Source organism: Nilaparvata lugens, chromosome 6, assembly GCF_014356525.2.
Source record: "Nilaparvata lugens isolate BPH chromosome 6, ASM1435652v1, whole genome shotgun sequence".
Classification (NCBI taxonomy): domain Eukaryota; kingdom Metazoa; phylum Arthropoda; class Insecta; order Hemiptera; family Delphacidae; genus Nilaparvata; species Nilaparvata lugens.
Window position 1 is genome coordinate 42,847,912 of NC_052509.1, and position 14,088 is coordinate 42,861,999.

General features: G+C 35.9%; 2 protein-coding genes across 2 annotated transcripts; one reads left to right on the forward strand and one right to left on the reverse strand.

Moving 5' to 3' along the window:
• Positions 1–267: 267 nt before the first annotated feature.
• LOC120351928 lies at positions 268–1,915 on the reverse strand. Its single transcript, XM_039430840.1, has 3 exons — positions 1,906–1,915; positions 842–1,025; positions 268–472 (listed from the first exon to the last, which is right to left on the reverse strand). The coding sequence occupies exons 2-3, from the start codon at positions 998–1,000 to the stop codon at positions 329–331; spliced, it is 303 nt and encodes a 100-aa protein (XP_039286774.1). The 5' UTR covers positions 1,001–1,025; positions 1,906–1,915; the 3' UTR covers positions 268–328.
• Positions 1,916–11,110: 9,195 nt separating this feature from the next.
• On the forward strand, positions 11,111–11,938 carry LOC120352038. The gene has a single exon (XM_039431456.1). The coding sequence runs from the start codon at positions 11,111–11,113 to the stop codon at positions 11,936–11,938; it is 828 nt and encodes a 275-aa protein (XP_039287390.1).
• The last annotated feature ends 2,150 nt before the right edge of the window (positions 11,939–14,088 follow it).

The following is a 14,088-nucleotide window of genomic DNA, read 5'->3' on the forward strand; positions in this document are numbered from 1 at the left end:
TTGAAATACTTATAATAATAAGAATAATAAATTATATTAGGCGTACCTGCATTATTGAATATCCATTATTTTTTCTTGTGTGTTATTACTGTTTTATGTTAATGATATTGCTAATTTGATTCACTTCATCACTGAACATATTATTGAATCACACTTTTGTATTTCTTCATTGAACGAATTTTTTACACTATTTCAATATTTGATCATTCATTTGTAATCATTCACATAACCTCACATGTTCGCAGTTGTTTCACTGTGCTTACATCGTTATACCATCCAATAAATTATGGAAGGTCCACACCACATCCTGGAGCCCACATCAGCGACTTCAAGGACGGAGGAGTTCGCGCAGGAGAAACGCCCATGTACCACCATTCCAGAGGTCCGGACGCCCACATCCCACGTCACAGAATTTCTGCCGCCAACTGAAGACCACACACCCACCCTTTCCGTGCAAGATATAAACATCCTCCTGGAAGCATTAAACAATATAGATAAAGAAACCAAACAAATAAATGAAACACTAAACAATATGATTAAAGAAACCAAACAAGCAAATGAAGAACGAATTAAAGAAATCCAACAGATGCGGAAAGTAAATGAACAAGATTTGGAGAAAATGGATCAAAAGTTGGAGGGAACAGCGGAAGAAAGCAGGATGTTAGGACGGCAAATTGAGGAGAAGTGTCATGCAACAGAAGTCAATATTGGACCAGTGATCAAGCCCATGCATGCGAAAGCAAACATATTCGAAGAGGAGGTCATAAAACAGGCAAGCGAACGTGACACATGTATGGAGGACCAACCTACAGAGAATGTCAAGATTGAAGTCGCACCGTACCCCGCAGAACGCCGAGAGGAGCTGGACGACATCACCTGCCAAGCCGAGGACGACATCCATCAAGTAGAGGGACAGCCTGTACCATCCCGCGCAGGACACCAGGAGTCCAAGGACGTTGCCCACAGAGTCGAAGAGCAGCCCGGACCGCTGACCGCCCATATCTGTGAGCCACCAAGGACAGCACCTGCAACCGATAAACCCAGTACTCATGAAGATCGTCTACTAAACAATAGAAGAAAAACAAAAACCCACAACAAATTGAAATCACAATTGAAAGTAAATCCTGTAAATCAAAACAACATACAAACAAAATAGCAGTTCAACGGGAAAGAAGAAGCATTAATAGAGTTTATCTACACCGCCATCATGTAAGGCTAAAATTGAATATAAAACTTCTCCCCGCCATGCAGAAAAGAAAAACAGTGGCAAAAAGGATCTATCTACACCGCCGTCATATAAGGCTGGAATCCTACATCAAATCTTTTACTAACATGCAAGAAAAAAGGAAGACAGTATCAAGAAGGACCTACAACCACCACAGTCATGTCCGGTTAGAATCAAGCAGACTGTATACCAGCATGCCGAAAAAAAAAATATTATTTGGAAAAACCCACAGACACCACCAGCATGTAAGGTTTAAAAATATCAAACTGCATGTCACCGGCCGACAAAGAGGAAACATGTTTGTAAGAATTGATTTACACCACAGGCACGTTCGTTTTAAAGCCAAAATTAGTAAAACGGATAGTTGCAAATCGGAATTGGACCTTGAATAACACCGAAATCAAATCAAGATGGGGGCTTGAGGAAATAGTAATCTTTTAATTAACTGGAAATTACATTCGTCGATTATATCAATTATCAAACTTTCATAATCACAGCCTACCCATCAAATCATATCTTTGCATACTGGCATCTTTCTACTGCAGCCTAATCAACATAATTTAAACTTCGCCGCATCTCAGCTAATAAGGAAATATTATCAATCCACATCAAATGAAGAAATTATTATCAACTCTAAGTCAAGAAAATAAAACTACAAAACAACTTTGAAAATTACCAACCTGACCAAGTCATCTGCCTCATGCTACAGTCATCACAGAAACAATCGCCTAGTACCATCCGCACAACTGAAAAACAGAAACAAAAATTGTATAATCAACAGAAAATATTTGTAAATTAGAAATAAGATGGAATTAGTAGTGAATAGGAAGAAAGAAAATAAACAAGATTTATTTGAATAAATGCATAAATATAACCTCGAAATATGTAATTGATAAAGAAATCAATTCAGAACCAAAGCCTGTTTGATAATTTTTTCGTCACACCAGCCAATGTGTGCGAGATCACAGAGCAAATTGTATTAAAATGTAGCAATATCATTATTGGCTATTATAATCTATTATTTAATGTGAAATTATAAATAAAATGCAACCAAAAATATAATATTTATGTTAAATTGCACGAAAAATGTGCATGTTAAATGTATCTCTAAAAATCTCAAAAGAAAACGAAATTCTTGTTCTTGAATATGGAATTTATTATTGTCATATCAAAAAATCATGAAATGTAATTCAAATCAATGAAAATAATCTTGAAAATACAGTATTTGTAATCAGTATTGATAAAAATCAAAAATCACATCAAGTGTAACCCTGTTTGTACTGTGATGAATCTTTCAAATAGACCTCATGAGAAGAGAGAAAATTTGTGATTACCTTTTAAATGAAAGAATTTGCTAAAGGATTAGTTAGCGACCGAGCGATAAAGCTTACTTATCAGTAACTGTATATTAGATAAGAGTACCATTCTGTACTGAATATTTCCTAGAAAAATTATTCAATAAAATTATAATTATTCTGCAAATAAAGCACGAATTATTTATGAATTGCTCACTGATTTTGAGGTTACACTTTGTTTACTACCGATCAGATGTTTTTAAAACAGTTCGAACGCAGCTGACTGATTCAAAGTATTGTCAAATGTCATGCTGGCTTCACGCAAGATATAATACCATCTCTAAAAATTATAAAACTATCAATAAAGGACCAAGAATTTCAAATAAAAAAATAAAATGTATGTATTATCGTTGAAATTATTTATTATTTAAGAAATTATATTATATGTCAGGTCTTATTGTAACTAACTAGGTCATAGCATGAAATTATATTATTGATAAAACGGCAGAAATTAATTATAACAGTCTCAAACCTAATAAAAATTGTATAAGAATATTAATTTATTAATGATTAATTCAACTGAACCACATGGTAATTAAATCTCTTTGGCAAGCCTAAGCCAATCATAGTGCATAGAAATAGCACCAAAAAGGTGATCGCTTGAAAGCAACACATGTTAATCTACTATCAGACAACAACCCTGCCTTATCATATACGCTAGCACATGTACATTGTATGATAGGAACTATGTCTAGAAGATTAAGCAGTTTTAAGAATTACATGAATTGAATTATTATTGTAATTAAAGGAATTATATTCTCTTGCCTGCCACTGACGTCACGTCTACGTCACAATCGTTCTACCAATGGCAAATTTTTATGCAAAATTATTACATCGAGATTCTCAGAAGAAAGGTCTAGCCAAGAAGCTTAGAGAAAGAGACGGCACTTCCCTTTTGAAATCCTCACCGTTCAGATCTCTTTATAGTTACCAAGACCTATTCGTAAAAATTCTTGTTCGATTTTATATGTTCTATTTGTGAGCCGATATTTTAGGCCAATCTATTTGTTATTTGTAAATTTATTTTTCATCAATCGATAAATTTAAAAGTTTAAAGTAAATTATCCCTTAATTAATTTGGTGAAGGAGATATTAAATTAAAAAATTCCCCACGTGCTGAAACCGAAGCCTGGATCCGCCGCCGATCAAACGATTTTGATCTAAAGAAGAAAACCACGACCGCCAAGGAATTTCACGTGAGTTATAAGTTTAACGGGGCCCCAATCTACGCTTCGAAATATTTCAGTGCAGAAAGATATAAAATTTTCTTCGTTAAATTATTGGCCACGCCGACAAGTGCTTTTAGTTATTAAGAGCCTAGAATTTATTCAATATTAATTTATACGAACTTATAGTTGATTAGCTATCCTCCGCTGCCAGAACCACGACCCTGAGCAATTTTAAAAATATTTTATAACTCATTTTTTCACTATTTTTTCAAAACTGTTCAATTTTATCAATTGTAAAATTCTGTTGAATCACGCATGGTATCATGCAAGCACAAGAAAATTTTTAACTATTCTGTTAATGCTAAATTATTATCAACCTGTAAATCAAATTCTGAACCTGCACTGTATGATTACATATTTTATTATAATATATTTCAGTTTTGTTAATTCGCTTTCTGAGTTCGATTATTTCTTAAGCCTGTCAATTATTGTGTCTGATACGTTCTATATCATCAAGAACCGATCGAATACGATCATTGGAATAATTGAATTAAGCTGGATATTGGAACAGGTCTAAGTGGATGTAGCGAGTGGGGTCAGATCGAGATATTTATTCTTTGTCCTTACCTGCTCATATATCAGCTTTTATCTGTTACCTACCTCGACTTAGGAGCGAACACATCAATTGTACAGCAGATGCAGCCATAGATCATATAAATTCCTACAATAGAGCTTAAAACCCGACAAGACTCTGTTCTCGAAGTATATTCTGAACGATATTTGGTCCAAATACCGTATTTTAATCCTTCAGAACTTATTAGAGACGCAGTCCCGTAAATTATCTACATCGGGATTTTTGCTCGACCTGTATGATTTTGTATGCTCATTCTTCACAGGTAATAATTTTAAGGTATCCGTATTCAGTGTTTAGTGATCGCTACACTGCTTATAAAAATTTCATCACTATACAATTTGTCATTAGAAGAATCAAGGGTGAGCGAGCGTTTAGGCCTCCCGCGATTCCGACAATTGTATTGAATCTTGTAGTGAATCAATCAGTCTGGTGTTCACTCAGTGTCCACACACGCATTACAAAATTTATAGTCTCTACACCATTGATTCAGTACAAGATTCACCCTACATATGTGAGGCGAGTAAAAAAAACAGCTCCACAGTACACAACATACCAAGCGTACAGAGGAATTGCTCGAATCAAGCGGTAGACAATTGTTAAGTCACCGAAGTAAATCATGTTCTCCCCCAATATATGTAAAAGCCCAGACAAAGAGTCGAAACTTGTAATAATAATGAAAATCTATATTTTTTGCGAATATCGCTAGAATCCTAAGAGGATAATATGTTGAATTTTTGTTGTATTTGTTATAGTTGTGGGTCTGCTCATAAGCCACCCTTGAATAGAAGTTGTGAAGTTGTTTTAATGAAGGATCCAAAGAGACCTCATTAATTATTATATTTAGATTGTATCCAATGAAAGGAACAATCAATTATTTATTTTCTCATAGCCAAAAGTGCACAATATATTGTTTTTAGTGATAAGTGTGAAGTTTTGTAGAAGTAAGGAGATGAAATGGTGTATTCATCACAATATCAGATTTTTCAAATAGTCATTGTTTCGACTCGTCTCCCAATAACCTATTTAAAATATCCTGGGGGCTTTTGTGTGATGAAACTTTTAAATAAACCTCATGAGAGGAGAGAATCAACCAAAAAAAATTGTAACTACCCTTATAGAATGAAAGATCTGCTAAAGGAATAGTTAGCGACCGAGCGATAAAGCTTCCTTATCAACAACTGAGTATCAGATAAAAGTACCGTTCTGTACTACACATTTTTCAGAAAATTATTTAATAGAATTATAATTATTTTGCAAATTGAGTACGAATCATTTATGAATTGCTCAATGAATTTTGGAGGTTGCACTTTTGATTACTATTGATCAGATGTTTTGTAGCAGCTCAAACAAAGCTGACTGATTCAATATTATATTATAAAATATCATGCCAGGTTTTCATGCAGGCTGTAATATTATTTCTAAAATTAAGAACTATTGATAAAGGACCAAGAATTTGGAATGGAAAAATAAAATGTATGTATTATTGTTGAAATTATTTATTATTCACGAAATTATATTATAATGTCAAGTATTATTGTAACTAACTAGGTCATAGCATGAATATTGTATTACTGATAAGAGCAGCAGAAATTAATTATAACAGTTTCAAACATAATAAGAATTGTATAGAAATATTAAATTATTAATAATTGTTTCAACTGAACCACATGGTTAATGAATCTCTTTGGCAAGTCTAAGCCAATCATATGTCATAGAAATAGCACCAAAAGGGTGATCGTTTGAAAACATCATATGTTAATCTGTTATCAGACAACAAACCTGCCTTATCATATATGCTAGTGCATGTACACTGTATAGAGGAACTCTATCTAGAGAATTAAGCAGTCTAAAGAATTATACAAATTAGATTATTATAGTAATTAAAGGAATTATATTTTACTGCTTGCCACTGACGTCATGCCTACATCATAATCATTCTACCAATGGCAAATTTTCATGCAAATTTATTACACAGAGATTCTCAGAGAAAAGGTTCTAGCCAAAAGGCTTAGAAGAAGACAGGCACTTCCCTTTTGAAATCCTCACCAGTAAGACCTTGTTGAAAGTTACCAAAGACCTATTTGTGAAATTTTGTTTGATTTTAATGTTTTATTTGTGAGCCAATATTTTAGGCTAATTTATTTATTATTTGTAAATTTATTTCATCAATCGATAATTCGGGACGTTCAAGTTTAATTATTCCCTAATTAATTTAGTCAAGGGAATAGTTAATTAAAAATTCCACACGTGCTGAAACCGAAGCCTGGACCCGCCGCCAATCAAACGAATTTGATCTAAAGGAAAAACCACGACCGCCAAGGAATTTCACATGAGTTTTAAAATTTGGGGCCCCAATCTATGCTTCAAAAGAAATTACAGTGCAGAAAACATAAAATTTTTCTTCGTTAAATAAATGGCCACGCTGACAAGCACTTATAACCATTAAGATCTTAGATTTTATTCAATATAGAATTTATAAGAACTTGTAGTTGATTAACTATCCTCCACTGCCAGATCCACAACACCGAACAAAATTTTTAAAAAATATTTTATAATTTATTTTCATCATTTTTCACAAACTGTTAAATTTATCAATCATATAATTCTGTTGAATCATGCATGGTGCCATGCAAGTACAAGAAAATTTCTAATCCTTTTTGTTAATGTTAAACTATTTTCAATCTGTAATTCAAGCTTTATATCTGCACTGTCAAACCATATGTTTTATTATATTATATTCCAATTTTGTCAATTTGCCTTCTGAGTTCGATTATTTCTTAAGCCTGTCAATTATTGTGTCTGATACGTTCTACATTATCAAGAACCGATTGAATACGATCATTGAAATAATTGAATTAAGCTGGATATTGGAACAGATTTAAGTGGATGTAGTGTGTGGGGTCAGATCGAGATTACCTATTCTCTGTCCTTACCTGCTCATATATCAGCTTTTATCTGTTAACAACCTCGACTTAGGAGCGAATTCGTCAACTGTACAGCAGATGCAGCTGGAGATCATATAATTTCCTACAATAGAGCATAAAGCCCGACAAGACTCTGTTCTCAAAGTATATTCCGAACGCTATCTGGTCCCAGTACCCTATCTTAATCCTTCGGAACTTATTAAAGATGCAGTCCCGTAAATTATCTACATCGGGATTTTTGCTCGACCTGTATGATTTTATATGTTGTTTCTTCACAGGTAATAGTTCTAAGATATCTGGATTTAGTGTTTAGCAACCGCTACACTGCTTATAAAAATTTTTATCACTATACAATCTGTCATAAGAAGAATCAAGGTTGAGTGAGTGTTTATGCCTCCCGCGATTCAGACGATTGTATCGAATCTTGTAGTGAATCGATCAGTCTGGTACTCACTTAGCGTCCACACATGCATTTGGTACTCAATACTGGTGACTCAGTACAAGATTCATTATACTTGTGTGAGGCGTATAAATATAGTATAAGTATAAATATATATAAGTATAAATAGTATAAATATAAATATAGTATATATATATATATATATATATATATATAAAACACTTCTTGAAATGGGCTGCTTTTAAATTAATAAAACAAAATAAAACTTGTAGCACCCTTTATTTATAAAAAACTAGTAATAGTTCAACTATTTTGAGTTTTTTAATAAATAAGGGTGCTACAAGTTTTATTTTGTTTATATATATATATATTATATATATATATATATATATATATATATATATATATATATATTATATATATATATATATACAAAGCTCCAAAACTGTTTTGCCTCTCTGGTCAAAACTAAATCCTCTGATTCACGCTCATATTTAATCTTACAATCTGGGTCTATCAATTCCTCGGGTATTATTTGGCTATTCCCAATTCTGCAATTGAAGTCTCCCAATAAAATAATATAACTATCACTGAAACTATTATCTACATGTTCTACTCATTGCCATAGATTGAGTAAATCTCCATCAGGGTTGGCAGCCCTGACTGTCAAAGACAGTTTGTTTGATTTTTCGTCTGTTGGTTTTTCAATTTATTTGGCAGTAATTATGTCTTTTTTTGAACTGTGAGTAGTGTGTGGTGAATTCCCAAAGTGTTCTCTGCTGTTAGCAATGTTAGCGACGTGATTTGGACATGTGTATTTACACTGCAGCATTATTTCGTACTCGTAGCCAGTACTCAACTCATGAGCTAATTTTAGTTTTGTCACGTTGAATTGAACTTTGACCGCCTTGTTTTCAACTTGACAGTAGATAATTTACCGGTTGCAGTAATGAATGAGTCTGCTTTTTCGAGTGTCTTTGCTTAAGTGCGAGTAGGAGGACTCTGTTGCGTCTATGTTCGAGTAGGAAGACTCTGTTTCGCGGTGATACGGATGGTTGGTGATACAGATACTGTTCAACTTATTTTGCAACGCTATCCGATCGTATACGCGTCACTATTCCCTCTCGCGTTCTTTCGATGAACTTGCTACTAACTGCTTTCCGAACTTTTTTTTCTACATATTATTCGATATTAACACAGCTGCCTAACTGTTGAACTTAATTGTGTTTTTCATCTAGATGTAATAATGGCATTTTTGGATCGTACTACGTGCTGTATATGCTTCAAAAAAGTCCTGCGTTCTGAAAAGGGTCTCTTATGCTCTGGTAAATGCGAACGTTGGTTTCATCATACTTGTGTTTCTGTACCAGACAATGAATACCGTATACTATCAGCGGATTCCAAGAATAAATGGTTTTGTTCCAGGGTTGACTGTCTTGGTATTGATGAACATCCTCACAATCTAGTGCTTTCTAATATTCAACAACTGTCATTGAAAATGGACACTCTAATCTCTAAAATAAACAGTATGGAAGCGGTTCCTGGTGATATTACTACCATTAAAGAAGACCTAGCCTCTGTGAATAATTTGCTGTCCAGTTTGGAGCCTCGTATTTGTGAGTCAGAGAAACGTATTGAGGCCTTGGAACAGGAGCTGGGTGTACTTAAGAATCAGTCCATGAATGCTTCTGGGTTGGACTCGGGTAGCCTTGAGGTGACTTTAGCAGAACTCCATGAACGTACTCGTAGATCTTCAAATGTGATGGTTTTCAATTTGGAAGAATCCCCTAGTGCTGATGTAGCAGTGAGAAAACAACATGACATGGACTTTATCTCAAAACTATTCTCTCCATTTCTTCCATCCTTTTCTCCTGTGGGTGCTAGATCTCTTCGTGTTGGGAAAAAGAAACAGGGGTACACTAGGCCACTCAAGGTGATATTGGGTAATCCTGCTGATGCTTCAACAGTCATATCTAAATTCAATGCAGAGTTGTGTGATCCATTGCTATCCAAAGTTAGACTATCTAGAGATAGAACCCCATTTGAGGTTAACCATCTGAAAACTTTAAATGCCGAACTGGCCAATCGAAAGTCCAGGGGTGAGGAGGGGCTTACAATCAAATATATCAGTGGGGTCCCAAAAATTGTGAGTAATAAGCAAAAAAACGCATAAGTTCCAACGGTACACCAAAGAACTATAGTATTTATTTTCAGAATGTCAATGGGTTGAGGTCTAAATTAACTGATTTGTCTCTTAATGCTTCAGTCACGGCATATGATATGATTGCCTTTGTAGAGACTAATCTTAGTTCTGATATTAGTGATAGTGAGCTTGGTCTTGACTGCTACAGCATGTATAGATGTGACAGATCAGAACTTACCAGTGCTAAATTAAGTGGTGGTGGAGTCCTTGTGGCTGTACATAATAGTATTTCTAGTTACCCTATTGTTGTATTGTCTTGTAAAAGTGAATGCCTGTTTATTTTATGTTCCCTGTTAGTTTGTAAGTTTTTGCTTGTTTGTGCCTATATTCCTCCTAACCAGCCAGCTAAGGTTTATGATGATTTATGCCAATCCATTGATTGTGCCATATTGCAAGCTGGAAGCCCAGATTATGTATTACTGATTGGTGATTTTAATCTGCCAAATGTTGATTGGTCCAGATTGAACTTGTTTCATGCTGCTACTTCTAGATCTATTGCTGATTTGGCTCTTGCACACAACCTCCAGCAGGCAAACAACGAGTTGAATTCTAGGGGAGTACTTCTGGACCTGGTTTTCTCTTCTATTCCTGACTTGTTGGTGAGTAAGCCATTGGAAGTACTGGTTCCTGAGGATAGGCATCACCCTGCCCTTCATATAGGTTTTTGCTTGAGTGGTGGGTCTCAACCAAGATATGTTAAACACATTCCTGACTCCCGGAAAAGTGATTTGGTCTCTATATTCCAGGTTCTTCAGGGTAAGGAATATCCGCTTTTAAGCTGCATGGAAGGTATGGTGGTTGAGCAGAAGTTCAGTGAATTCTGCAGTGATTTGAGATCTTCCATCATGAGGTTTACTCCAGTGAGAAGGGTTTATGTCTCTAATTTCCCTAAATGGTTCTCTAATGATCTAAAGAGACTGATTGTGGCTAAAAAGATTGCACACAGGAATTACAAGGCCAATGGCAGTATCCACCTCTATGAAGCTTTCTGCTGCTTGAGGGACAGATGTAAGGACCTGACTAGAAGATGTTATGATGCCTATATAATGGGTGTGGAGGATTCTGTCCAGACTAATATAAAATCTTTCTGGTCCCATGTCAATGGGCTAAAGAAGGTCTCTAAAAAATCCACTATTGTAAAACTGGATGACAAGTGTGCTTCTACAGCTGCTGGTAAGTGTGAACTCTTCCAATTTCTTAATGTATGCTGATGATGTGAAACTTTTTGATGTGGTGTCGCATGGTACAGGGCGCAATGCACTGCAGTCTTCACTCTTGAACATTGATAAATGGTGTTTGGATAATGGCATGGCACTGAACACTGCTAAGTGTGTGATGATGTCTTTCAGACGTGGGTCCAATATCCTTGATATTCAATATGTCCTGCAGGGTGCTCCTCTGATAAGAGTGTTTAAATTCAATGACCTTGGGGTTACCATGAGTCCCTCCCTTAGTCCTTTGGAGCATGTGTGTGGGATAACAGCCAAGGCTAGGTCACTGCTTGGATTCATTTTCAGGTCCTCTAGAGATTTCAGATCTCCTCATAGTCTCCTGGTTCTGTTCAGGGCACTGGTCCTTCCTGTTATGGAGTATGCTTCTGTCATATGGTCCCCATACCACCAATACCAGATTGATATGCTACAGAAGGTCCAGAGACGTTTTGTGAGAATGCTTGGCTGCAGGATGGGGTTTGCATACTTTGATGTGCCTGTGGAGGAAATTGAGAGACATTTTGGCCTTTTACCTTTGGCTTCTAGGAGGAGACTCTTCGACTTGATGCTTCTTTACAAATTGGTGAATGGAGCATTGGACTGCCCGGAATTGTTGGCTGGCATTGATATCTGTGCTCCAAGAGGGACCCGCTCCAGGACGATCTTCAGACGACGTCTTCATACAACAGCTTACGCATACAATAGTGGTTTGTCAAGGGTGCTGCGATCTGGTTGTGAGGCTGCTGCGGCAGGAATTGATTTCTTTGATGTGTCCGTGGTAGCTTTCAGGAGGGCAGCCATGCGGTGGGGACTCTAGCTCCTTCTTTGTTGTTAGCTGATATTTATATATCTTTCGTCTTATCATCCTTTCTCCTTTTGTTTTTTTATGCATGTTTTTGTTATACCCTTTGTGATTACTTGTTAGTGATCTAATGCTGAGGTTTGCCTAATTTATTTTTCTCTTTTATTTGGCTATAGGCTACTTTGAATGCTTTACCTTCATTGCTTTGCTTTAAAATTTAGCTTCATTATGTAATATGTATACTTGGGGGGCACTAGCCAATCCTCTTTAACTTAGCTTGTTATTGTTATGCTTGTTATTATGCTTATTATTAGGTTATAATTATGCTTATTAGTATTATTATTATTATTCTTATTTTATATGCTTCTTTTTTGTGCTTTTTGATTGTTGTAATTGGTGTGTACCGTTGGTAAATAAAATTAAAACACATGCTGCAATAAAATATTTCAACTGAGAACCGCCTACTCCGCACAGTGACTCAAAAACAACTTTTCAAATCTATTGCTACCTCTTCCCGCTCCGTTCACAGCGCTCCGTTGTCATGGGAACCCGAGACGCCGCAATGCAACGAATATACCCAAAAATAAGAAACGAACAACGATATCTATATAAACAGTTGTAGGCAGAACGTTTATCTGAGCGATAAAACAAAAGAAACTACTACTAATCTTGAGTATGCACCGACTATAGTTTACAGTTGCAAGAGAAACAAGCCCTCGATCTCTATGAGACTGTACTTGTTCCAATGAAACTGCTTGTCTGAGTGAGAACTTGCTTCTGTGACACTGCCATTTATAGAGCTACTAGTTTGGACGGAGACTTGTCTCTATCAAACTGCTTGTCTCTGTGGGAACTTGTTCCTGTGAGACTGCCATTTGTAGAAGTACTTGCTCCTATGAAACTTTGTCTCTATAACACTAATATCGCCCAAAAACACTACTTGTCTCTGAGAGAACTTGTCTCTGTGAAACATCCCAATATTTATCATTGATTCATGTTGATAATGATCAATATTATATTCTTCAAGGAAATATATTCTCCATTAATGAATTTTTATATTCGAGAATAAATATTTTTGTTTCATCATATTTCTACATTCTTCAAACAATTTGGCAACGGTGCGAGGGTATTAAAAGCAAAGAGCTATCTGTTTTGTCAAATTGCAGACAATGATAGCAAACCAATATTAATCAGGTGCTGACTTTTTAGGGTGAATCTTACTCTAGGATACAACTCTAGTATACTTGTTCTTTGGATCCAATTCAACTCAGTTAAGCCCATCACCATACAACTCACTTGGGTAGAGTTTATCTCTAAAAGATGTCGCCACTTTGTTAGGTATTAGGTATTAGCCTTCTGCTCCAAGTCAGGCTACCGGCCTCTCAGTAAACTCGGCTAGGATCCTAATGGCGCATCAAAAAACTTTATCAGGCGATAAGGCAACAAATCCCTGCTAGCTGAATGAGTTTTGTCATCATCAGAACTTCCTCCTCTCTTGTCTTATCCCAAACTGTTTAATCCACTTTTAGAAACGAAATTTATTCCGGGTAACGATAAGGTTGAGAGCAGGGCTGTTAAGTCCCGGCTCGATTTATGCAAATATAAGCGCCAGCGTCTACTAAGCTCACGGGCTTCTGAGGCGGTGAAAGGGGGGGAAGGGAAAGAGGGACCAGGGACTTAGGTGAGGTCACAGTTAGGCGCTTCCACCCATTGCTTGATCGGAAGTCATGAGAAGCTATCTAGTTTCAATGTGGAGCACGTAAACACGATTGTATAATGCTTGAACGGAACTGTCCCTCCTGTATGATAACCATGTGAGTCCAGCTTAACCCTGATGACCCATTACAATTCCTCTTGACAAAGGCCTATGGATACCATAAGATCAACGGTCGGTTGAAGGGTGTGTGAAGGTCATTGCTCCTTGAGCAATATGTATTCTAGTTTACATCATGTTCTGAATTATAAATGGCACGGATGATAACAGATCATGAATACATGAGCTTATGAAAACGTTCAATTCAGATATACTGAGTATAAGTGTCATTTGCACAGTTTCAATTTGAACTAAATCTAAATTCAAACTGTATTAAATCCATATCAAGTCTCGTTCGTTATAATGTGGATCATTTCAATTTTAAGCCACTATCTGGTTGGAATCAGTTTAA